We start from the raw sequence: 24,496 nt of genomic DNA, 5'->3' as shown, positions 1-24,496 counted from the left end.
TATGATGGGGAGGCCTCTGATGTAAAGGGGGGCTCTGATATGATGGGGGACCTCTGATGTGAAGGGGTGCTCTGATGGATGGGGAGACCTCTGATGTGAAGGGGGCTCTGATGTGATAAAGGTAAATCCGATGTGAAGGCGAGCTCTGATGTGATGGGGGGTCCTCTGATGTGAAGGGGGGCTCTGATGTGATGAGGAAACCTCTACTGTGTAGCGGGGCTCTGATGTGAAAGGAAGACCTCCTTTGTGATGAGGGTACCTCTGATATGAAGGGGAGCTTTGATGTGATGGGGGTTGCCTGATGTGAAGGGGGACTTAGATGGGGGACCTCTCATGTGAAGTGGGGCTTTAATGTGATGGAAGACTTCTGATGAGAAGGGGAGCTCTGATGTGATGGGGGACCTCTGATGTGAAGGGGTCTCTGATATGATGGGGGGACCTCTGATCTGAAGGGGAGATCCCCAATGTGATGAGGGCACCACTAATGTGAAGAGGGCTCTGATGTGAAGGGGGTCGATGTGATGGGGGACTTCTGATGTGAAGGGGGTCGATGTGATGGGGGACTTTTTAATGTGAAGGTGGGCTCTGATGTGATGGGGGAAATTCTGATGTAAAGAGAGGCTCTGATGGGATGAGGGAACCCTTAATGTGAAGAGAGGCTCTGATGTAATGTGGGGAGACCTCTGATGTAAAGAGGAGACCTCTGATGTGATGAGGGCACCTCTGATATGAAGGGGGGCACTGATGTAAAGGAAGGGTTTGATGGGGAGACCTCTTATGTTAAGGGGAGACCTCCAATATGAAGGATGGTCCTCTGATGTAAAGGGGCGCTTTGATGTAATGGGGGACTTCTGATGTAAAGGGGGCTCTGATGTGATGGGGGGAACTCAAATGTGAAGGGGGAGGCTCTAATTTGATAGGGGTTGTCTGATATGAAGGGGGGGCTTTTCTGTGATGGGGGGCCTCTGATGTAAAGAGGGCTCTTATATGATGGTGGTCGTCTGATGTAAAGGAGGCTCTGATATTATAGGGGAGACCTTTTATATGATGTATGTTCCTTTGATGTAAAGCGGGGCTCTGGTCTGATGGGTGACTTCTGACCTGACAGGGGTCCTCTGATGTGAAGGAGGACCTTTGATGTAAAGAGGGCTCTCATGTGATGGGGGAACTAGGATGTGAAGGGGGAGGCTTCAATTTGATGGGGGTTGTCTGATGTGAAGGAGGGGCTTTGCTGTGATGGGGGGCCTCTGATGTGAGGAGGGCTCTAATATGATGGTGGTCATCTGATGTGAAGGAGGCTCTAATATTATAGGGGAGACCTCTTGTATGATGTACTGTATGTTCCTTTGATGTAAAGCGGGGCTCTGGTCTGATGGGGGACTTCTGACCCGACAGGGGACCTCTGATGTGAAGGAGGAACCTCCGATGAGAAGGGGGACCTTTGATGTGAAGGGGCTTCTAATGTTAAGTTGATTTCATCAAGGAGGATGTAGGAATTGTCCCATGCGCAGGTTTTCTGTTGATGAATAACATTTATGTCTTTTACATTTTAGACTGGGGTGACTTGAGATTTTGCATACTTTTAATGGGTACTGCCACCGAAAAAAGGTTGAGAAACACTGATCTATTCTAATCCAGATCTTCGGCATTGGTTGAGTTCTTAGCTAGTCCATGTTTAATAAGGCCGCCACGGGCTGGTCCCTGTGTTCCGATGTAAAAGCATGGTCTGCCCTCTACAAAGCTCTAAGTGTAAAAGGGAAAAATGAAAACTGTAATTGTCCTTCCCATAAACTGCGCAGAAAATGATTTACTTAAACAACGGAGTGGGCTTAGGGCAGGGGATTCCCAGCAGGCTCTCATGGAGCCTTTTGTGTCTGTCACTTTGGCTTAACAATAACAGCATTTTTTTTCTTTAATATAATGAATGATTTAGTCCAGCTACTTATTCTTTTACACGTTGCTTCCTGCGGCCCCGCTATGTGTATTTTAATTTATATTTCCTCGCTGTATTTACTAGGAAAAGCTACATTTAGACATGAACCTCATTATCTTGCAAGACAAACTGGAAAATATTAAACTATGTCGCGTTTTTTTTTTTTTTATTGGGAAAAATAAGAATTGTCTAAGTGTTAATTGTGTTTCATTTACATAAAAAAGGTCATACGGTGCGCCAGAATTAAGGCCGTGTCAGACACAATTATTCAAGTCATCTTAAAAGGAAAACTCTGGGGAGAGGCATTCGTAGGTTGCCATTGTTAAAGTCGATCTAAATCCAATCGCTAAAGTCTCAGAAAAAGCCTTAGAATGTTAATGTCATTGTAAAAAGCCGTTTTTCATTTTTTTTGACTTTGCAGCTTTTATTAAAATATTAAAGTAATACCTGGGGATCCTGCCATGAAGGTCCTTGTTTAGGCACTTCTAGTCATGGGGTGACAACCATCTTCCAGTTGAGCTCTTGTGTTGTCACCCTCTCCCATGCACCCCTGGTGGAGACTACAATCAGCCTGGCCAATAAACACATTTTGCAGGCATGGACCCCTGTTGTCGTAACTAGCAAAGCAATGAAATGCAGCCTACAAGGATGCAGGCAGACAGGAAATGGCTGAAAGAGGTTTGAAGAGATAGGAAGCCATGGGAAATACACTATATTACCAAAAGTATTGGGACACCTGCCTTTATATCCACATGAACTGTAATGGCACCCCTCCCTTAGTCAATAGGGCTCAGTATTGAGTTGACCCATCCTTTTGCAGCTATAACAGCTTCAACTCTTCTGGGAAGGCTGTCCACAAGGTTTAGGAGTGTGTCTATGGGAATGTTTGACCATTCTTCCAGAAGCGCATTTGTGAGGTCAGGCACTGATGGGGATGAGAAGGCCTCGCAGTCTCCGCTCTAATTCTTTCCAAAGGTGTTCTATCGGGTTGAGGTCAGGACTCTGTGCAGGCCAGTCAAGTTCCTCCACCCCAAACTCACTCACCATGTCTTTATGGACCTTGCTTTGTCCAAATCATTTGGTGGAGGGGGGATTATGGTGTGGGGTTGTTTTTCAGGGGTTGGGCTTTAACCCCTTAGTTCCAGTGAAGGAAACTCTTAAGGCATCAGCATACCAAGACATTTTGGACAATTTCATGCTCCCAAATTTTTGGGAACAGTTTGGGGATGGCCCTTTCCTGTTGCAACATGACTGCGCACCATTGCACAGCAAACAAAATAGCGAACCCTACGGACTAAGATTGGGATGCCCAATATCTATCCATCCATCCATCCATCAATATTGGTTGGTCTGAACAGACTTCCACTGAAAAGGGAACACTGTGTGGCTTGGCCTGCAACATCATCATCTGTCTCTGGTGAATGGATAGGCTTCCCTCTCAGTGATGTCACCACAGTCTCTAGTGAATGGATAGCCTGATTGTTCAGTGATGTCACTGATATTCATTAGATATTCATTAGATAAATTACATTCTCAGTGATGTCACAAGTTTTTAGTCAATGGCTGCATTCTCAGTGACATCACTGGTCTCTAGTGAATGGATAGGCTCTATTCTCAGTGATGTCACTGGTCTCTAATGATTGGATAAGCTGCATAGTTACATAGTTACATAGTTAGTGAGGCTGAAAAAAGACATTAGTCCATCCAGTTCAACCTATGATGTGTGTGTGTGTTTGCTTTTAACCGTACATTGTATACCCCTGTATGTTGTGGTCTTTAAGGTGTCCATCCAATAGTTTTTTGAAACTATCAAGGCTCCCCGCTGATACGACTGCTTGCAGAAGAGAATTCCACATCCTTACCGCTCTTACAGTGAAGAACCCCTTACTTTAAGGTTAAACCGCCTTTCCTCAAGTTTTAGTGAGTGGCCACGTGTCTTATTGTATTCCCTTACTCTGAATAGTTTGTTCCTTATGCTAGGGTCGCCAGTACAGTATTTGTACATTGATATCATATCCCCCCTCAATCGTCTCTTCTCCAGAGAGAATAGGTTCAGTGCTTGTAGTCTTTCTTCATAGCTGATGTCCTCCATTCCCCTAATTATTTTTGTTGCCCTTCTCTGGACTTTCTCCAGTTCCAGTTCTGGAAGCTGCATTCTTAGTGATGTCACTGGCCTATAGTGATTAGATAGGCATCATTTTCAATGATATCATTGGCCTCTAGTGATTGGATAGGCTTCATTCTCAGTGATGTCATTGATTTCTAGTGAATGGATAGGCTGCATTCTCAGGGATGTCACTGATCTCTTGTTATTGGATAGGCAGTATTCTCAGTGATGTCACTGGTCTCTAGTGAATGGATAGACTGCATTCCCAGTGATGTCACTGATCTCTAGTACATGGATAGGCAGTATTCTCAGTGATGTCACTGGTCTCTAGTGAATGGATAGACTGCATTCCCAGTGATGTCACAGATCTCTAGTACATGGATAGGCTGCATTGTCAGTGACGTCACTGGTCTCTTAGCATGGTCACCCATCTCCTTTCTATGCTGAACAGTCCCTGCGGCTACTGCTCTATCCACAGCTGCCATTATTGTGGGGGACAGGAGGGCTGTGACAGCCTGGGCTATTCCGGCATACTGCTCCTCTAGCTGTGGGGACAGTTGTGCAGAATAGTCTGCAGAGTCTGCAGGGAGGACCGGTCTGCCAGCGGGAGCCACGCCGTCTGCCATGTTGGCAGCAGGGAAGCCTGCCTGTGATTGATCGGATTGGAGGTTTGCGGTGGCACTGGGGGGCCATGGACCACAAATTTGTCCATAGGACTCTTCCGCCGTGGAGGTAGAGGAAGAGCTGGTCATCACTAACCATCCACGAGTGAGGGAAAGCGGGCTTTGTAAGCCGGATGTGCCGGAGCCGCCGTTCCTCGCTCCCTTACATGTGGCCCTGGAACCAGGAGTATGTCACTGGTCTCTAGTGAATGAACAAGCTGCATTCTCAGTGATGTCACTGATCTCTAGTGCATGGATAGGCTGCATTCTCAGTGATGTCACTGGTCTCTAGTGAAGGGATAGGCTGCATTCTCAGTGATGTCACCGGTCTCTAGTGAATGGATAGGCTGCATTCTCAGTGATCTCACTGGTCTCTAGTTATTCGATAGGCAGTATTCTCAGTGATGTCACTGGTCTCTGGTGAATAGATAAGCTGCTTGTTCAGTGATGTCACTGATATTGATTGGATAAGTTTCATTCTAGTGAATGGATAGGCTGCATTCTCAGTGATGTCACTGGTTTCTAGCGAATGGATAGGCTGCATTCTCAGTGATGTCACTGGTTTCTAGTGAATGGATAGGCTGCATTCTCAGTGATGTCACTGGTTTCTAGTGAATGGATAGGCTGCATTCTTAGCGATGTCACTGGTCTCTAGTGAATAGTTAGGCTGCATTCTCAGTGATGTCATTGGTCCCTAGTGAATAGTTAGGCTGCATTCTCAGTGATGTCACTGGTCTCTAATAAATATTTAGGATGCATTCTCAGTGATGTCACTGGTCTCTAGTGCATGGATAGGCTGAATTCTCAGTGATGTCATTGGTCTCTAGTGAATAGTTAGGCTGCATTCTCAGTGATGTCACTGGTCTCTAGCGAATGGATTGGCTGCATTCTCAGTGATGTCATTGGTCTCTAGTGAATAGTTAGGCTGCATTCTCAGTGATGTCACTGGTCTCTAATAAATAGTTAGGCTGCATTCTCAGTGATGTCACTGATCTCTAATAAATAGTTAGGCTGCATTCTCAGTGATGTCACTGGTTTCTAGTGAAGGAATAGGCAGTATTCTCAATGATGTCACTGACCTCCAGTTATGGGATAGGCAGTATTCTCAATGATGTCACTGACCTCCAGTTATGGGATAGGCAGTATTCTCAATGATGTCACTGACCTCCAGTTATGGGATAGGCAGTATTCTCAATTATGTATTTGGTCTCTAGTGATTGGACAGGCTGTATTTTCTGTGATGTCATTGGTCTCCAGTGAATGGATAGGCTGCATTTTCAGTGACATCACTGGTCTCTAGTGAATAGCTAGGCTGCTTGTTCGGTGATGTCATTGATATTGATTGGATAAGTTGCATTTTCAGTGATGTCACTGGTCTCTAGTGAATGGATAGGCTGTATTCTCAGTGATGTCACTGGTCTCTAGTGAATGGATAGGCTGCATTCTCAGTGACATCACTGGTCTCTGGTGAATGATTAGGCTTTATCCTCAGTAATGTCACCCATCTCTGGTGAATAGATAGGCTGCATTCTCAGTGATATCACTAGCTCTATGCAGAATATTTAATAAACAATATGTACATCTTCACTGATACTTTTCTGAAATATGCCCTTTTTGATCAGTACTGAGACTATACATCAGTTTGCCTGTAGATTTAATTTAAATATGTCATAATATATATTGAGTATGTGCACAGTAAGTGGTAGAGAGAATATTTTGTGGACTCAGAGGGTTCTGTTATGAATTCTGTGGCTGCTTTGGGGACCACACTGTGTTTTTCGATCTCTGGCCGAGAGGTAGATAATAGTCCATTTTATTGTAGAAATCGCCCAGCGGGTACATTGTACGTGTTGTATGCTCCTATTGATTTGCTATTACAGTGAGCTGTGGATTGTCAGGCTCCCACATCACCCGGACTCTGCTTGATTGTACCTTGGCTATTGGACATGCATGGAAAAAAATGTGTCATGATTTGGGATCTGTCATATTAGGTGACCAGTTATCATACTCCAACTCTTTATGTTGTCAACTTGTCATACAAAATTGCTATTTTAGATGTTTTGCATTCATAATTATGCTTATATTTGTATCATGGGATCACTATAAAAATGTAAACCAGAGCTATAGCCATTAACCACTTGCCTACTGTGCACTTAAACCCCCTTCCCATCCAGACCAATTTTTAGCTTTCAGCGCTCTCACACTTTGAATGACAATTGCGCGGTCATGCTACACTGTACCCATATGAAATTTTTATCAGTTTTTTCACACAAATAGAGCTTTCTTTTGGTGGTATTTAATCACCTCTGGGGTTTTTATTTTTTACAAAAAAAAAGACAGAAAATTTTGAAAAAAAAAAAAGTTTTTCTTATTTTCTGCGAGTAAATTTTGAAAATAAATACATTTTTCTCCTTCACTAATTTGCGCTGATGAGGCGGCACTGATGGGCACTGATAGGCTGCACTGATGGGCACTGATGAGGTGGCACTTATGGGCACTGATGAGGTGGCACTTATGGGCACTGATGAGGAGGTACTAATATGCCGCACTGATGAGCACTGATAGGCGGCACTGATAGGCGGCACTTCTGGGCACTGAGAGGTGGCACTGAGTGGTGGCACTGAGAGGCGGCACTGACGGGCACTGATAGGCGGCACTGATGGGCACTGGCCAATGGCACTGATGGACACTGACGGGTGGCACTGATGAGCACTGATGGGTGGCACTGATGGGCAGCACCATCAGTGCCCACACTCAGTGCCCATAGTGCTGCCAGTCAGTGCTCATCAGTGCCTAGATGAGCAGGCACTGATAGGCACTGACTGGCAGCACTATGGGCACTGATTGTGGGCACTGATGGGGGGCAATGATGGCAGGCACTGTGGGCACTGATGGTGGGCACTGTGTATGTTTTTTTACCTCTAGTAATCAGGGCACTGGTGATCGGTGCCCTGATTACATTCTTCTGTGTCCCCGGCGGCTGGGCAGCTCTCCTCCTTCCTCACACTGCAGTCTCCGTGTGAGGAAGGAGCGCTGGCGATGAGAGATGATCTCATATGTTTACATATGAGATCATCTCTCATTGCACGGCCCGATCACGTGGTAAATGGCCGCTGTGATTGGCCATTAACCACGATCTGTGATTGGCTGTGTCCAAGGGACACGGCCAACACAGATTTTCCCCGATGCGCGCTCGCGGGAGCGCGCGGGGAGCCTGTGTCTGGGAGGCCGTTTAAAGACGGCCTCCCGAAAATGTGGGTCCGCGCTGCATCCGTCTTTCGGCTATAGCGCGGACCGGAAGTAGTTAAACAATTTCCTTAACTAAAGGCAGACTGTTATGTGAAGGTGGCTACACCTATGATCACATACTCTATAGAGCCCCCCAAAACCCAGGGAACATTAATATGTTTCTAAGTCTTTGCTGAAATGAAGTATTTATATGTTAGAGTTCCCCAGCCTTCCAGACTTTAAAGGTATGTAATTATATGTGCAGGCACCTTTAGATGACATGACTGAGGCATCCATCCACTAGAGACAGTGCCAAATTAAGACCTTGGGAGGCCCGGGACACTTCAAGTTTCAAGTTCGGGGGCCCCTCAACATTGAAACTAAATTATACGACAAATAAAAAGTTAACTGAAATGATTGATAAACCACATTTGTTCTAAAAAAAAAATACAGGAGTTGAGTTCCGAAGAAGACACTAATCTGATTTTTTTCTCAATATTGTTTGACTTTAAGAATACACATAACACATGTGAACTGGCAAGTCATACACCACAGTTATGCATCACACTACAATATTTACAAAAAGTCTTTATTTCTGCACTTAGACTCTGCAAAATCTTTACGTAACTCATTAAACTGTATCATCGTGAAGTCACTGCTCTCCTCATTGGGTCATCATAGTTCTCAGATAATTCTTTATAAGTGTCAATTTACTGATTGACCTTTTCCCCGACTTACTAGTGACCATCATTCCTAAATATATTCTAAGAGCTACATTAACACCAATTTTATAATAATTAATTTTTTTAAATAAAGGAAGTCTGGGGCCCCTTCTGGCAGGGGGACCCAGGGCAAACTCCTCTCTTGCCCCCTTAAGTGACATCACCAACAATGGTACCTATCCATCCACTAGGGACCAATGACATCAACAACAATGGTACCTATCCATCCACTAGAGACCAGTGACATCACCAGAATTGGAACCTATCTATCCACTAGAATCCAGTGACATTACCAACAATGGTACCTATTTATCCTCTAGGGACCAGTGACCTCACCAAGAATGGAACCTATCCATCCACTAGAGACCAGTGACATCACCAACAATGGTACCTATCTGTCCATTAGGGACATCACAAACATTGGTACCTATTCATCCACTAGAGATCAGTGCCATTACATACAATGGTGCCTATCTATCCACTAGAGACCAGTGACATCATGAACAATGGTACCTATCCAACCACCAGAGATCAGTGGCATCCACGACAATGGCATCTATCCATCCATTAGAGACCAGTGACATTACCGACAATGGTACCTATCTGTCCATTAGGGACATCACTAACATTGGTACCTATACATCCACTAGAGATCAGTGCCATTACATACAATGGTACCTATCTATCCACTAGAGACCAGTGACATCATGAACAATGGTACCTATCCGTCCATTAGGGACATCACTAACATTGGTACCTATACATCCACTAGAGATCAGTGCCATTACATACAATGGTACCTATCTATCCACTAGAGACCAGTGACATCATGAACAATGGTACCTATCCGTCCATTAGGGGCATCACTAACATTGGTACCTATACATCCACTAGAGATCAGTGCCATTACATACAATGGTACCTATCTATCCACTAGAGACCAGTGACATCATGAACAATGGTACCTATCCAACCACCAGAGATCAGTGGCACCCACGACAATGGCATCTATCCATCCATTAGAAACCAGTGACATTACCGACAATGGTACCTATCCATCCTCTAGAGACCAGTGAAATCACTGACAATGGTACCTATTCATCCACTAAAGACCAGTTGCATCACCAAGAATGGAAATGATCAGACTGGCTCCTGGAGAGCTTTTAAAGCTTGCACGGAAGAGCAAAAGATATGTCCCAGCACTTTCAGGTGCCACAGTAGTCTGCCATTTTTATGTTCCTTTTGTAATGTTCCTTCCTCTGGTCAGTAAGTATTATCTAACCAAACCGGGGACTGTAGACATGCTATAGGAGTTGTTGGAGACACGCTTAAGGAGACAGTCATAGATTGCTAGAGATCCTTGCTATTACAACCCTTTTACAAAGTGATGTTTTCACATTTCACAACGCATAAAAAGAGAGAAGGGATGGACATTACAGAATAGTATGAAATCACTCAAACCATTAGTATGCACTAAAACAGACCGCTGTCTGCAGGGGCCCCATAGCCGCACAATAAGTTCCAAAAAATCACATTTGGTCCCGGGGGCACAGTTTGGGCACCTGGAGAGTAGACAGTAGAGACACTGAGAAGAGTTCTTTCTACTTTCCTTTTGGCAAGATTAGCCTATGAAATGAGGATCATAGGTGTCTCCAGGACAGGAAGTCACGGACGGGGATAAAATCTGGACAAGCATGTAGGCAGGTGCAGTCTGTTGTCTCCACTGCAGGTGGCGCTCAAACGCAGAGGCAATGCCGAGGGAGAGGAAGTCAGGAGGAACATGGTACCGGTATGGTTTCCTCAGTCACTGGGGCAGCAATCCAATTGGATGCTGGTTGCTCATTTGACTCTGATGGCCACCTCAGGTGTGGCAGAGTCTATTTAGGACCCTTGCCCCTGGGTTTGGTTCACATTCTTGTGTAAGGACAGGTCACCCATCTGTCAGGGACAGATTAGAGAAATGTTCCAGATGAGTAGGGAAAGCATGGTGCTCTGCACTCTCCCTGGACACCTTCCCATTTGGGCTTGGACTGGCCAGGCCGCGTTCAGCCCCTTCAGGCAGACACTGTTAGTTCCGCTAAAACCTGCTCCACCACACACTGTTGGCTTCTGTTAGTGTTCCTGTTTGGGCCTCCTTCCACTAGGTTTGTTGTGAACTGTTCTGTCTTTGATTCAATACAAGCTCCATTATTTGTACCTGGACTTTGTGTGTGTTATTGTCACCACACCATGCTGCACCGCCCACGAGCGTTCTTAGTTTTCCTCACTTAGCCAACCAATAGTGTTTCTGTTGCCATCTCCAGTGAGCAGATTTTTCATCACGTCCTGTCCCTGTGACACCCTGGTGTTTCAATGCTGCTCATTATAACTTCCATGTGATCTAGTGATCATTTTTCAATCTCTCCCTCTCTTCTGACATCTTCCCCAACTCTCTAAAACCCCTATCCTTTAAAAGCCCTCACTGGATCCAACCAATCTTAGCAACCTACACCCCATCTCCTTACTCTTCTTCTCCTCCAAATTCCTTAAAAGGCTGGTCTACAACCAACTGAGTGACCATCTGACTATGAAAAAACTTCTTGATCCCCTTTAGTCTGGATTTTGCCCTCAACACTCCATGGAAACTGCTTTTCTTAAACTCACCAACGACCTACTAATGGCTAAAACCACAAAGACACTATTCTGTACTACTTCTCCTGGACCTCTTTGCTGCCTTTGATACAGTGGACCACCCCCTCCTCCTCAAAAAACTCCACTACTTTGGTCTCGGTGACTGTACTCTTCGCAGGTTCTCATCCTACCTATCCCATCGCTCCTTCAGTGTGACTTAAAACTCTTTTTCCTTTTCTCCTCTTCCTTTCTCCATCAGGGTCCCCCAAGGTTCTGTTCTTGGACCTCTCTTTTTATCAATCTACACCTCTTCCCTTGGTCAATTGATTGCCTCTCATGACTTTTAACCACTTTACCACCGGAGGATTTTGCTGTCTTACGTCCAGGCCACTTTTTGCGATTCGGCACTGCGTGACTTTAACTGACAATTGCGCGGTCGTGCGACGCCGTACCCAAACGAAATTTACGTCCTTTTTTTCCCACAAACAGAGCTTTCTTTTGGTGGTATTTGATCACCTGTGCGATTTTTACTTTTTGCGCTATAAACAAAAAAAAGCGTTTATTTTGAAAAAATAACAATATTTTTAACATTTTTTATATGAAATTCCCCCCCAAAAAAATGTAAAAATCAAAATTTTTTAAAATTTTTGGCCAATTTGTTTTCTGCTACCTATGTTTGGAAAAAAAAATGACAATAAGCGTATTTTGATTGGTTTGCGCAAAAGTTATTGCGTTTACTAACTAAGGGAAAGATTTCTGTCATTTTTGGTGTTTTTTTTTTTAACGAGTAATGGCGGCGATCTGCGATTTTTTTTGCGGGACTGCGACATTGTGGTGGACAGATCGGACCCTTGACTGACATTTTTGACACTTTTGGGGGTACCAGTGACATTACTGCAGTAATCAGTGCTATAAATATGCACTGTTACTGTAAAAATGACACTGGCAGGGAAAGGGTTAATTTTATTGGAGAGGAAGGGGTTAATGTATGCCTGGTGCTTACTAACGTGTGGGGGGGGGGGGGGGTGACTGAGTGACACAAGGACAGATCGCATGTTCAGCTATGCTGAACCCTGCAATCTGTCACTGTCTGTCACTGAGGAGATCCGCCCGCTCTGTTTACACAAGTGGGCGGATCTCCAAAGTAGATTCCCCGACGATCAGGGAAGAGCAGCAGCGATCGCCGCTGCTCCTCCCCTGGCCCGACTCCCGCTGGGACTGAAAACAGCGGGAGCGAGCCTCCGGCGGCTTGCGCGCGCTGCCCACAAGGAGTGGAGTCCAGCGACATAGGTCTACGTCGCTGGACGATAACGAGCCACATTGCTGCAGTAGCAGCAATGTGAGCAGTGTTAAAGTGGTTAATATCATCTCTATGCTGACGACACCCAAATCTACCTCTCCAGCCCCAACTCACTCCATCTGTCTCCTCACACGTCACCAACTTACTAACAGACAAGTTGGATGTCACATCACTTCCTCAAACTCAACCTATCCAAAACAGAGCTCATGATATTTCCTCCCCCACGTGTCACTTCCCCTGATTTCTCAAAATCAAAGGCTCAACTATCAACCCGTCCCCCCATGCCAAGGTCCTAGGTGTAATCCTGGACTCTGAACTATCCTTTCGGCCCCACATCCAGACGCTGTCCAAAGCTTGCTGCCTCAACCTCTGCAACATCTCCAAGAAAGGCCCCTTCCTAACCAATGACACCACAAAGCTTCGAACCCACTCCCTGGTCATCTCTCGCTTCGACTACTGCAACTCCCTCCTTATTGACTTACCTCTAAATAGGCCCCTTCAGTGCATTATGAATGCGGCTGCCAGACTCATCCACCTTACAAAACGCTTGGCTTCTGCTACCTCTCTCTGCCAATCCCTCCATTGGCTGCCACTCAACCAACAAATTCACTTCAAGATACTAACAGTAATTTACAAAGCCATCAACAACCTGGCCTCCAGCTACATCACTAACCTGGTCTCAAAATACCAACCAAATCATCCTCTTCACTCCTCCCAAGACCTCTCTAGCTCGCTTGTCACCTCATCCCATGCTCACCTCCATGACTTCTTCCGAGCATCTCCCATTATCTGGAATGCTCTACCCCAATCTGTCTGACTATCTCCTACTTTCAGACAATCCCTGAAATGCATCTCTTTAGAGAAGCCTATCTGGCCCCATCTAACAATTGTACATTTATTATTTATTTTCTCCATCAGCACATCCCCCCCAGTTATTACCTCTTGTATCTCTTGACCCTCCCTCTTAGATTGTAAGCTCTAACGAGCACTGTATTAAAGTGTATTGTATTTGTACTGTCTGCCCTCAAGCTGTAAAGTGCTGCGTAAACTGTTGACCCTACATACATTTTGTATAATAATAATAATAATTTTGACATGAGGTTTTAACCAATGTGTTATTATCTTTTCCAAAGTCCTAGGTTTGTGACTGGTCCCCTTTAATGTTTAACCACTTGCCGACTGCCTAACGACGATTTACGTCGGCAGTCAGCCCCTCACAGGCAAAGTGACGTAGGTCTACGTCGCTAGCCTGTGAGGCTCTAGGGAGCGAGTGCGCGCCGCCGAAGGCGTGCTCCCGCTCTTGCTCGCCCACGGACCCCCCCGCGAGTGTGCCCGGCGGACCCGATGTCCGCCGGGCACTCGCGATTGTCCGTTACACCGGGAGAAAGGCAGGCGGCTAATGTAAACAAAGCCGCCTGTCATTCTCCCGTATAAGAATGGTGATCATACGGTTCTGCTACGTAAGACGGTTGATCTCTGTTCTTACACCTCAAGCCACAGCCAATCACAGTTAGAAGCACGCCCCTAGGGACACACTTAACCCCTCCCTCTCAAAAAAAAGTTAACCCCTTCACTGCCAGTGTAATTTTTACAGTAACAGTGCATATTTTTAGCACTGATTACTGTAGTTATGTCACTGGTAACCCCAAAAGTGTCAAAAATGTCAGTCAAGGGTCCGATCTGTCCGCCGCAATGTCGCAGTCCTGCAAAAAAAATCGCAGATCGCCGCCATTACTCATTAAAAAAAAACAACAAAAATGACAAAAATCTTTCCCTTTGTTAGTAAACACAATAACTTTTGCGCAAACCAATCAAAATATGCTTTTTGCGATTTGTTTTACCAAACATATGTCGCATAAAACAAATTGGCCTAAAATGTTAAAAAATTTTGATTTTTAAATTTTTTTTTGGGAATGTCATATAAAAAAATGTGAAAAATATTGTTATTTTTGCAAAATTTACGCTCTTTTTTTGTTTATAGCGCATGATCAAAAAATCGCACAGGTGATCAAATACCACCAAAAGAAAGCTCTGTTGTGGGAAAAAAAGGACGCCAAATTCATTTAGGTACAGCGTCGCACGACCGCGCAATTGTCCGTTAAAGTCACGCAGTGCCGAATCGCAAAAAAGGCCCTGGTCAGGAAGGGGGTAAAATCTTCCGGGGCTTAAGTGGTTAAAAACCTTAAATCTCTAATTTGTATATTTCTATGTACATGGGAGCAGCCATTTTTCCTCATCTGCTGCCTTTTGCTTCATGCTTTGAAGGAGAAATTACAAAGCGTAATGCAATATTTGAAATACGGAACAGCAAGCTTGTACCAACGACTGATTGTTTTAAGATAAATATGACAATAACAGCTCAAAATATTTGCTTATAGAAAATACAAAGCAGTTTTTCTGTAAGGTATTAAAAGGAATGACAATTCTCTTTGTATTGCAGTGTTCTAGTGCTGTCCATTAGCATGTTCCTCTATCCGCAGGCTTCTATTGTACAACCAAGACTGTTAGAAAGGTTGGTCAGGGGTAGCGCGGGGGTAGTGGTGGGGGTTATTCTTCCTGCCCCCCCCCCCCTCTCCAATCTCTTTTTAGAGCAGGAAGAAGGTGAATTATGGATGAAGTGGACGTAGGGAAACTTTTCTATACTCCCTCCGAGAAACTCCATTTTGCAGGCGGCTCTTTCCACAATGCACGCTGAGCGTCCATACAAAGCCGCCATCAATGGCAGCCTGGGACAGGCAAGCTAATTAACCCCTCTATAAAAGAGTCAGCACGGCAGACGGTAGAATGGGATTTGTATGGCCGGAGTGCTGAAATCTTTTCACCCAAATAATTGTTTTGTTTTAAATTAAGAGCACAATTGTTTATTTTACCTCCATTTGGGAAAAAACCTGAAAAGCATCCATATACCTAAACTATAAGTAGATGTAATTTAAAAAAAATAAATAAGAAAATTGAAAAAGTAGATAAATAAATCAATGGTGTAACTAACCAACTTGCTACAGGTCTTACCATCCAGTCTTTATTATATTTGATGAACATGGGTCTTTTTATTAAATCTGGAAATATGAAATGATTTCATATATCTATAAAGGGTAATGACTATGTTAGATATACTTTATAATGCACACCCTTCTGGTATAATGAGTTTCTACCTGAACTTCTCAAACCACAGGGATGGTTTTCGCTAGTGATCGACCGATATCGGATTTTCGTTGCTGATACCGATACCGATATTTTGGCCATTGAATATCGGTATCGGCCGATATTGGCCAATATTTTTGTACATTTTAATTTTTTTTTTATTTTTACACTTGACAGGTACTGTTGTGGAGGAATCTGGGGATCTAAAAGACCCCAAACCCCTCCTCTGTACTTAAAAGCATTCAAAACAGCCAAGTTTGGCTGATTTGAATGCTGTCATTTGATCGGGTCTTCTCTTCGGCTCAACTATCGGTGGCCGTGCAGGTAGGATGCCCGGGTGGGAAGGCGGCGGGGGGGGGGGGGGTTCGGGGGGGAGTCATTACAAGACAGCTGACCGTCGGCTATGGACGCCGGTACCGGGGTGATGCCTCTAGCTGCAGGCATTACTCCGGTACAAGCACTTTCCCGAAATATCGGCAATATCGGTAACCGAATAGTATTCGGCCCCCTTGAACTTTTCGACCTTTTGCCACATTTCAGGCTTCAAACATAAAGATATAAAACTGTAATTTTTTGTGAAGAATCAACAACGAGTGTGACACAATCATGAAGTCGAACGAAATTTATTGGATATTTCAAACTTTTTTAACAAATAAAAAACTGAAAAATTGGGCGTGCAAAATTATTCAGCCCCTTTACTTTCAGTGCATCAAACTCTCTCAATATCCAATAAATTTTGTTCCACTTCATGATTGTGTCCCACTTGTTTTTGATTCTTCACAAAAAATTACAGTTTTATATCTTTATGTTTGAAGCCTGAAATGTGGCAAAAGGTCGCAAAGTTCAAGGGGGCCGAATACTTTCACAAGGCACTGTATATCGGGGAATGTGCAGATCGGCCCTTGATTTACCGGCTTTGCCGATAATTGATCGATCCTTAGTTTTCACCATATCCCAACTACAGGTGCATTATAAAGAAATAGAATATCATCAAAAAGTTAATTTATTTTAGTAATCTATTAAAAAAGCAAAACTCATGTATTTTATATAGATCCATTACACACAGAGTGATGCATTTCAAGAATTTCTTTGATGATTATGATTATGGCTTACAGCCAGTGAAAACCCAAAATTCAGTATCTCAGAAAATTAGACTATTGTGAAAAAGTTACACTCTAATCAGCTAATTAACTCAAAAACACCTGCAAAGATTTCCTGAGCCTTTAAATGGTCTCTTATGCTGGCCATATACTACTGTATATGAAAAATCGTTCAAAATAATTTTCAAAAAACGAACACTTGGCCGTGAGAGCAAATGATAGTGCCATCATGTAATGACTAATCATTCAATGGACATAAATGAATCAGTTTTTTGTTTATTTTTTCACATATACCTAGTGCAAACAGTTTGGATGAGAAACACATTAACTTTTCAATTTATCGTTCATTCGGCAGAGAATTTCCAAACTTGTCCTTCGTTTTTACGGCTCAAAAACATCACAACCGATTACGGATTTGTGCCCATTAACTGGCCGAAAAACGAACAAACTGTCCAAATGACCGAATTTTGGCCGATTTTTCATATAGTGTAAGGCCAGCATTAGTCTGGTTCAGTAGGTTACACAATCATGTGGGAAGACTGCTGACTTTACAGTTATCCAGAAGAAAGTCATTGACACCCTCCACAAAGAGGGTAAGTCACAAAAGGTCATTGCTAAAGAACCTGGCTCTTCACAGAGTGCTGTATCCAAGCATATTAATGGAAGGTTGATTGGAAGGAAAAAGTGTGGTAGAAAAAGATGCACAAGCAACAGGGATAACCACAGCTTTGAGAGGATTGTGAAGCAAAGGCCATTCAAGAATTTGGGGGAGATTCACAAGGAGTGGACTACGACTGCTGTCAGTGCTTCAAGAGCCATCACACATAGACGTATCCAGGACATGGGCTACAACTGTCTTGCATTCCTTGTGTCAAGCCACTCCTGAACCAGAGACAACGTCAGAAGCATCTTACCTGGGCTAAGGGGAAAAGGACTGGACTGTTGCTCAGTGGTCCAAAGTCCTCTCAGATGAAAGTACATTTTGCATTCCATTTGGAAATCAAGGTCCCAGAGTCTGGAGGAAGAGTGGAGAGGCACAGATTTAAAGTTGCATGAGATCCAGTGTGAAGTTTCCACAGTTAGTGATGATTTGGGGAGCCATGTCATCTGCTGGTGTTGGTCCACTGTGTTTTATCAAGTCTAAAGTCAGTACATCCCTCTACCAGGAAATTCTAGAGCACTTCATGCTTCCCTCTGCTGACCAGCTTTATGGAGATGCTAATTTCATTTTCCAGCAGGACTTGGCACCTGCCCACACTGCCAAAAGTACCAAAATCTGGTTTAATGATCATGGTATGTGTTTGATTGGCCAGCAAACTCCCCTGACCTAAACCCCATAGAGAATCTGTGGGGTATTATCAAGAGGAAGATGAGAGACACCAGACCCAACAATACAGATGAGGTGAAGGCCGCTATCAAAGCAACCTGGGCTTCCATAACACCTCAGCAGTGCCACAGGCTGATCAATACCATGCCACACCGCATTGATGCAGTAATTCATGCACAAGGAGCCCCAACCAAGAATTGAGTGCATACTATACTGTACATGGACATACTTTTCAGTAAGCCAACATTTCTGTATTAAAAATCTTTTATTATGTAATATTCAAATTTTCTGAGATACTAAATTCTGGGTTTTCACTAGCTGTAAGCCATAATCATCAAAATTAAAAGAAATAAATGCTTAAGATATTTCACTGTGTGCGTAACGCATCTACATAAAATATATGAGTTTCACTTACTGAAATAAATTAACTTTTTTGACAATATTTGAATTTTTTGAGATGCACCTGTATAAATAGATGGTGTCCTTAAAGTGGTTGTAAACCCTAAGGCTGGGTTCACATATAAGCAAATTAGATACGTTTTACACCGCATCCAATTCGCATAACACGTGAGTGTGACCGGCTTTCAATGGAGTTGGTTCACACATGTCCGGGGCGAACGCGGTGCGATTTTGAAAAGGATCCTGCGCGTTTTTGAGTTCCGTTTTAAGTGCGAATTCATGGAAAAATTTGCACCTGAACCGGTTTACACAAACACACAGGACACCAGACTGCAAACCGCAGCCGGACCTGTGTGAACCCAGCCTCACATGAACCCAGTGAAGTGACTGGCCTCAGCTGATTCACAGAGATGAAACAAATCCTCCTGCATACGTTGTACCTGTCTATCTGCAGCACTGTCTTCTCTACAGCCAATCAAAGTGCAGAATTTACTTTTATTCTGAGCTTCCAGAGGCAGAGAGTGGGGATCTGATGTCACACACTGCACAGCATAAAGCAGGGAGATGAGTATAATTGGAGACCTGAGTAAAGCGAAAGGGCACCCCAATACACAGTCTCAAAGGGAAACATCCACTGGTGTCAATCACCTGGTGTATACTGGGTGGGGGGGGGGTCTCACAAGATTCTTTGGTGTCAGCATAGACTGTCAGAAGTGACTCATGCAGATAGCAGAGGATTACATGAGGCAAAGCTGACCAAACCTAACTGCTTCCCTCCCAGCATATAGTCAAATGACAGCCGAGATGGAGCTCTCAAAGATATCATTAGATGTCCTCCCAGTCATGCACCTCGCAAGCGCCCTAAAAGCTGCGCTGTGGCGCGATCTGTCACCAGACATTATAACAGGTCATTGTACTGGGCTGGTGCTGGTACCATTTGATCGCTGTGACCAATCACAGTGATCACATGAGAGTTTTAAACAATGAATAACTTTGATTCATAGCAATTCATTGTGTACTATTGTGTTGATCTCTGTGATTGGTCACAGTGATCATATAGTATAGACAGGACCAATTACAATGCATCTGTACCAGGTGATAGCTATGGCCAATCACAGCTTCAAACTAGTACAAAATGAATGAATGGATGCCATTTTGTTATACTGTTTGCTTATAACAGTGATTATAATTCAATGATAGTGTGCCAAAATAATTCTGATCTCTATGTTATGGTATGGTGTACGGCTCTGATCACAGTATGTAAAAAAACAAAAACGCACAAAAAGGAAAAAAATTGGTTAAACAAAATGATACTGTGCTGCTCTGGTGACAGTATTTAAAAAAAAAATGTGAAAAACAATTTTTATATCAAAAAATTGTGACAAAAAAAGAACTTAAAAAAAAATCACCATGCCGCTTACTAGATACTAGACATGGGCCGAACACCCCTCTGTTTGGTTCACAGCAGAACTCCCGAACAGGGGAAATGTTCTAACCTGAACAACGAACCTAATTCAAGTCTATGGGAGCCGAACAGGAAAAATCAAAAGTGCCCTTGTAAAGACTTATATGCAAGTAATTGGCTATAAAAGGGGTATGGGGGTCTGGGTACTGCCCTGGGGGACATGTATCAATAAAATAAAAAATAAAAAAAACAATTGTTTTTTCAGGAGCAGCGATTTTAATTATGCTTAAAGTTCAAAAATAAAAATGAAAAATTCCTTTAAATATAGTGCCTGGGGGGTCCCCTTAATGTGCCTGTAAAGTGGCGCATCTGTAGCATGCATAAAACATGCTGCAGCCAAAAATTTAATTTCTGAAGAAAAAAAAACAAGTCAAATCCCATTTGAAATGACTCCTGGTTGCAATTGCTGGTGCCTGGCTATTGAAAAAAAAAAAGAAGGAAACGGTGTGGGGTCCCCCCCCCCCATGCCAAAATGTAAAAGAAAAAAATCAATACCAGCCCCTTATCCGGGCATTTTTTTACCGGCACTTATTTTTTTTTTTTATTGTTCAGCTATCAGCGGGGAAACCCCGGCCCTGCTCCTTAACAACCAGCTTACACTGCGCCCTGATTGGGAAAAGCATTGCCCAATCAGGGCACAAAATGTACTGTGCAGCGCTCAGAGCATTGCAGGGTGTTCCTCGAGGCGGACACCCCTGCAAATGCAGGTGTTCGGTGAACGAGCGAACAGGCAAGTGTTTGGCCCCAACTCATGCTCAGGCTGAAACTTTCGCCCATCCCTACTTAATACCTTAGACCAGTGGTCCTCAACCCTGGCCTACAGGGCCCACTAACAGGCCAGATTTGCAAGATAACTGAAATACATCCCAGGTGATATCATTTGCTGCTCAGTGATTGCAGTACTCTAGTCTGCATCTCCCCAAGGTAATACCTAAAATCTGGCCTGTTAGTGGGCCCTGTAGGCCAGGGTTGAGGACCACTGCCTTAGACTGTCCACTTTCCAAAAAGCGGTAATTTGGAGGTATTTGTGGCCAACTAGAAGAAAACACAGGCGCCACTCTAAGTGCAGTAACTTGAAACTTTTTTATTTGGATAAACCGCTAGATAGGGGGGTACTCACAAAAGGGATGATTAAAACAGCTCATAAAACACACTCCGGTAAGGATCAGGATGGCTCGAGCGGTGACAAGTAGACAGGCTGTAGCGGTAGCTGCCGCACTTCCTCGTCCCGGGGACACTCAGATGACCGCCCGTCGTCACTTCCGCGAGCGTGATTACGTCATGGCGCCGGCGACCCGTTCTCGGAGCATGCGCTCCTTCCTCGGCCTGAGGAAGGAGCGCATGCTCCGAGAACGCGTCGCCGGCGCCATGACGTAATCACGCTCGCGGAAGTGACGACGGGCGGTCATCTGAGTGTCCCCGGGACGAGGAAGTGCGGCAGCTACCGCTACAGCCTGTCTACTTGTCACCGCTCGAGCCATCCTGATCCTTACCGGAGTGTGTTTTATGAGCTGTTTTAATCATCCCTTTTGTGAGTACCCCCCTATCTAGCGGTTTATCCAAATAAAAAAGTTTCAAGTTACTGCACTTAGAGTGGCGCCTGTGTTTTCTTCTAGTTGCCCCCAAGCAAATCTTCTACTTGTCACTAGAGCTGCCTCAGGAGTGCACCTTGAGCTTTTTATGGACTTTTATGGACTTTTTTATGGACTTTGCCATACATGGATTTCTCAATCTGCCCTTTTCACTGATTATCATTCACTCTGGTTAATTGCGTGTCCAGTGACATTGGTATAGCCCCTGGTGATATTTATTCCCCGTTGTGCGCCAGCTATTTTATTTTTGATTTGGAGGTATTTGTACTGTCCTCAGTGTCCTGGCATTTTAGGGCCTCAAGAAATGAGATAGGCAGTCAGTACATCATGATTAATCAATTTTCAAATATATATATATATATATATATATATATATATATATATATATATATATATACACCATACATTGTAAATTCTATAACTTTCCAACAGACTGAATAATATACACTGATTTGAGTTATTTTTACCAAACAAATGTAGCAGGATACTTTTTGGCCTAAATTTATGAGGAAAGATTATTTATTTGCAAAATTTTATAACAGAAACAAAGAAAAACAATTTTTTTCAACATTTTCAGTCTTTTTTTGTTTATTTAGCAAAAAAAAGTAAAAACCTAGTGATCAATAAATACTACTGTATTATATGGTAAGAATTTATCAGCAAAAGTAACAGGAGTGTGTTAACCATGTTAGTAGTTCTTTGTCTTGTTCGTCACTTGGATGTATGTATGACAAGGTTGTTTATCATTTCTATTTCTTCTCCCTAGGTCAAAGTCTGGTTCCAGAACCGAAGGACCAAGCAGAAGAAAGACCAGAGCAGGGACTCTGAGAAACGTTCCTCTTCCAGCTCTGAATCCTTCGCGACTTGCAATATTTTACGGTTATTGGAGCAAGGTAGACTTTTGTCCGTCCCGGGACCACCCAACTTGCTCTCTCCTAGTCAAAACCCGATGGGCAGCCCATCAGCTAATGGGTCCAGCTTGGGTACTTCGGGAAGCACGTCACCAGGAATAAGCAGTAGCCCTCCCGGAGCCGGAGCCTTCACCCTCCAAGTTCCGTCCTTAGCTTCTTCAACTTCTCCGAGGCTACCAGCTCCTCTGTGTTTCCCTGGTCCTCTACTGGGAAGCCTCCACGAAATACCAACTGGATATGGACTGGGTAGCTCGGCGTTCGAGCCTTACACCCGCCTGGAGAGAAAAGACAGTATCACCAGCAAAAAGCCAAGTTCTTAAAAGTCATTGTTGACCTTAAAACTGGTGTCAAAGTCCACTTCATTTGCTTCCTGTCCACACACCTAGTGACTGGTCTTGCAAGTAAAAAAAAATATCAAGAAGACTTTTCCAACCAAACGTGTCTAGTCGTGTGTGTGTGTGCGTGTGCTTGTTTTCACAGTGATGACGAAATCCAGAAACAGGAAGTACGGAGCATGACAATGACCATGGGGGCACCAGCACATATGTCTGTAGCCAATGTTTAATGGTGTGAAATCAATTGTTAATTAATAACAGAGGAGCTTTTGAGTGTCAGCTCTGTGGTCCAGGTCAATGGTGTTTCACACATTAATTATGTAAGGTTCCTGTAGACCACAGGTGGCTATCCTTTGGTACTAGAAGTTTGGAAAACTGAACAGTGTAGGTGGAACAAAAGAGGACAAATGGTAAACTCACAGACATTTAGGGACGTCACAGTGGTATGGTGATAGGTAAAAGCTACAAATACTGCATGTCATGTGGTTATTAACAAAGCAAGGTCAAATTTGACCTAGTTTCCATGAAATTGGTCTTTATATGGCAAATGTCTCTCCTGGCCAACATGTTGACAGATATAATATGAGTGTAAAGACAAATCTAATGGTACAGTGGCCTGTTTGCTAGTGCAGTCATCATAACTTATCATTTATGTTCTACACCAGTGGCAGTATGTACTCACTGAAGATCTTCAAAAATTGCTCATAAGTACGTATTAGGGTTTTAGGAGGTGGAACCGTTTCTGGGAAAAAAAAAAAAAAAGTCGAAAAACTTCTCTAAAATCAAAGTTAGGGTGTGCAAAAAAAAATATCCTTTTGGTTCAGACATACACATTGAAAACCTTCTACTACCCAAAGTGTCTATTGGTTAACCGTCTTCAATCACATAAATTGACCCTGTACAATACCTTAAACATATGGTCACAGCTGACATTAATAAATACAGGGTAACAGAAAGGCTGAACTACATACCTACCTTTCAAATCCCAGATCCTTCTCTTTACCAGTAAGCAGCAATGCCTAGGCTCTCATGTAAGCAGAAAAAAAGGGAGCAGCCTGGAGCAGCATTATGTTAGCCTGAGCCTGGAGCAGCATTATGTTAGCCTGAGCCTGGAGCAGCATTTTCTCCATCAAAGTAAACATCTCAGCCCTTTTATTTTTATCATTCAAGTATAGGTCCTCTTTAATCCCCGCACAAACCAACTGTTAAATATCTGAGCAAGTATGACCAGATGTAGGCCTGAAAGTGTATTGATTGTATCATAATACAAAAATCTTACTTGAATATGTCTTAGAAACTACAAAGTGGCAATGGCTAGGCTCAGACGTGACCAATCAAAAACTTTTCTCATTTAAAGTCCTAAATTATTCTATTTCCTATTTGGAAGTTGACATTTTAATATGATGCTCTTAAAAATCACATTTAACCCTCTGAATTTGATTCTCTTTTTTTTTAAATCAAACTAATGTCTGCCATAGCTATTACTGCCAGTAAAATGACCTCGGTACATTTTTATAATGTGTATAAAAGGTTTAAAATTGTCATAGTTGACATATAACAACCTCTCTTACATATACTGCCGATTCAGAAAATATGCATTCATTTGGGATAAAAGTATTCCATCAGAATTTCTTGCGTCACAGACCTCCAGGAGATCTACCAAT

General features: G+C 43.5%; 1 protein-coding gene across 1 annotated transcript in view; it reads left to right on the top strand.

The window, feature by feature from the left end:
• The window catches only part of VAX2 (ventral anterior homeobox 2), a 193,282-nt gene extending 169,754 nt beyond the window's left edge, over positions 1-23,528 (top strand). The window contains exon 3 of the mRNA XM_082268765.1: positions 22,353-23,528. Within this exon, the coding sequence (XP_082124891.1) occupies positions 22,353-22,817 (465 nt within the window). The 3' untranslated portion in view covers positions 22,818-23,528. The remainder of the gene's footprint in view (positions 1-22,352) is intronic.
• The last annotated feature ends 968 nt before the right edge of the window (positions 23,529-24,496 follow it).

The sequence above is a fragment of the Pelophylax lessonae genome, assembly GCF_965119305.1.
Source record: "Pelophylax lessonae genome assembly, chromosome: 1".
NCBI classification, from domain to species: Eukaryota; Metazoa; Chordata; class Amphibia; order Anura; family Ranidae; genus Pelophylax; species Pelophylax lessonae.
Note: the sequence above shows the minus strand (reverse complement) of the source record. Positions and strands in the feature narration are given on the sequence as shown.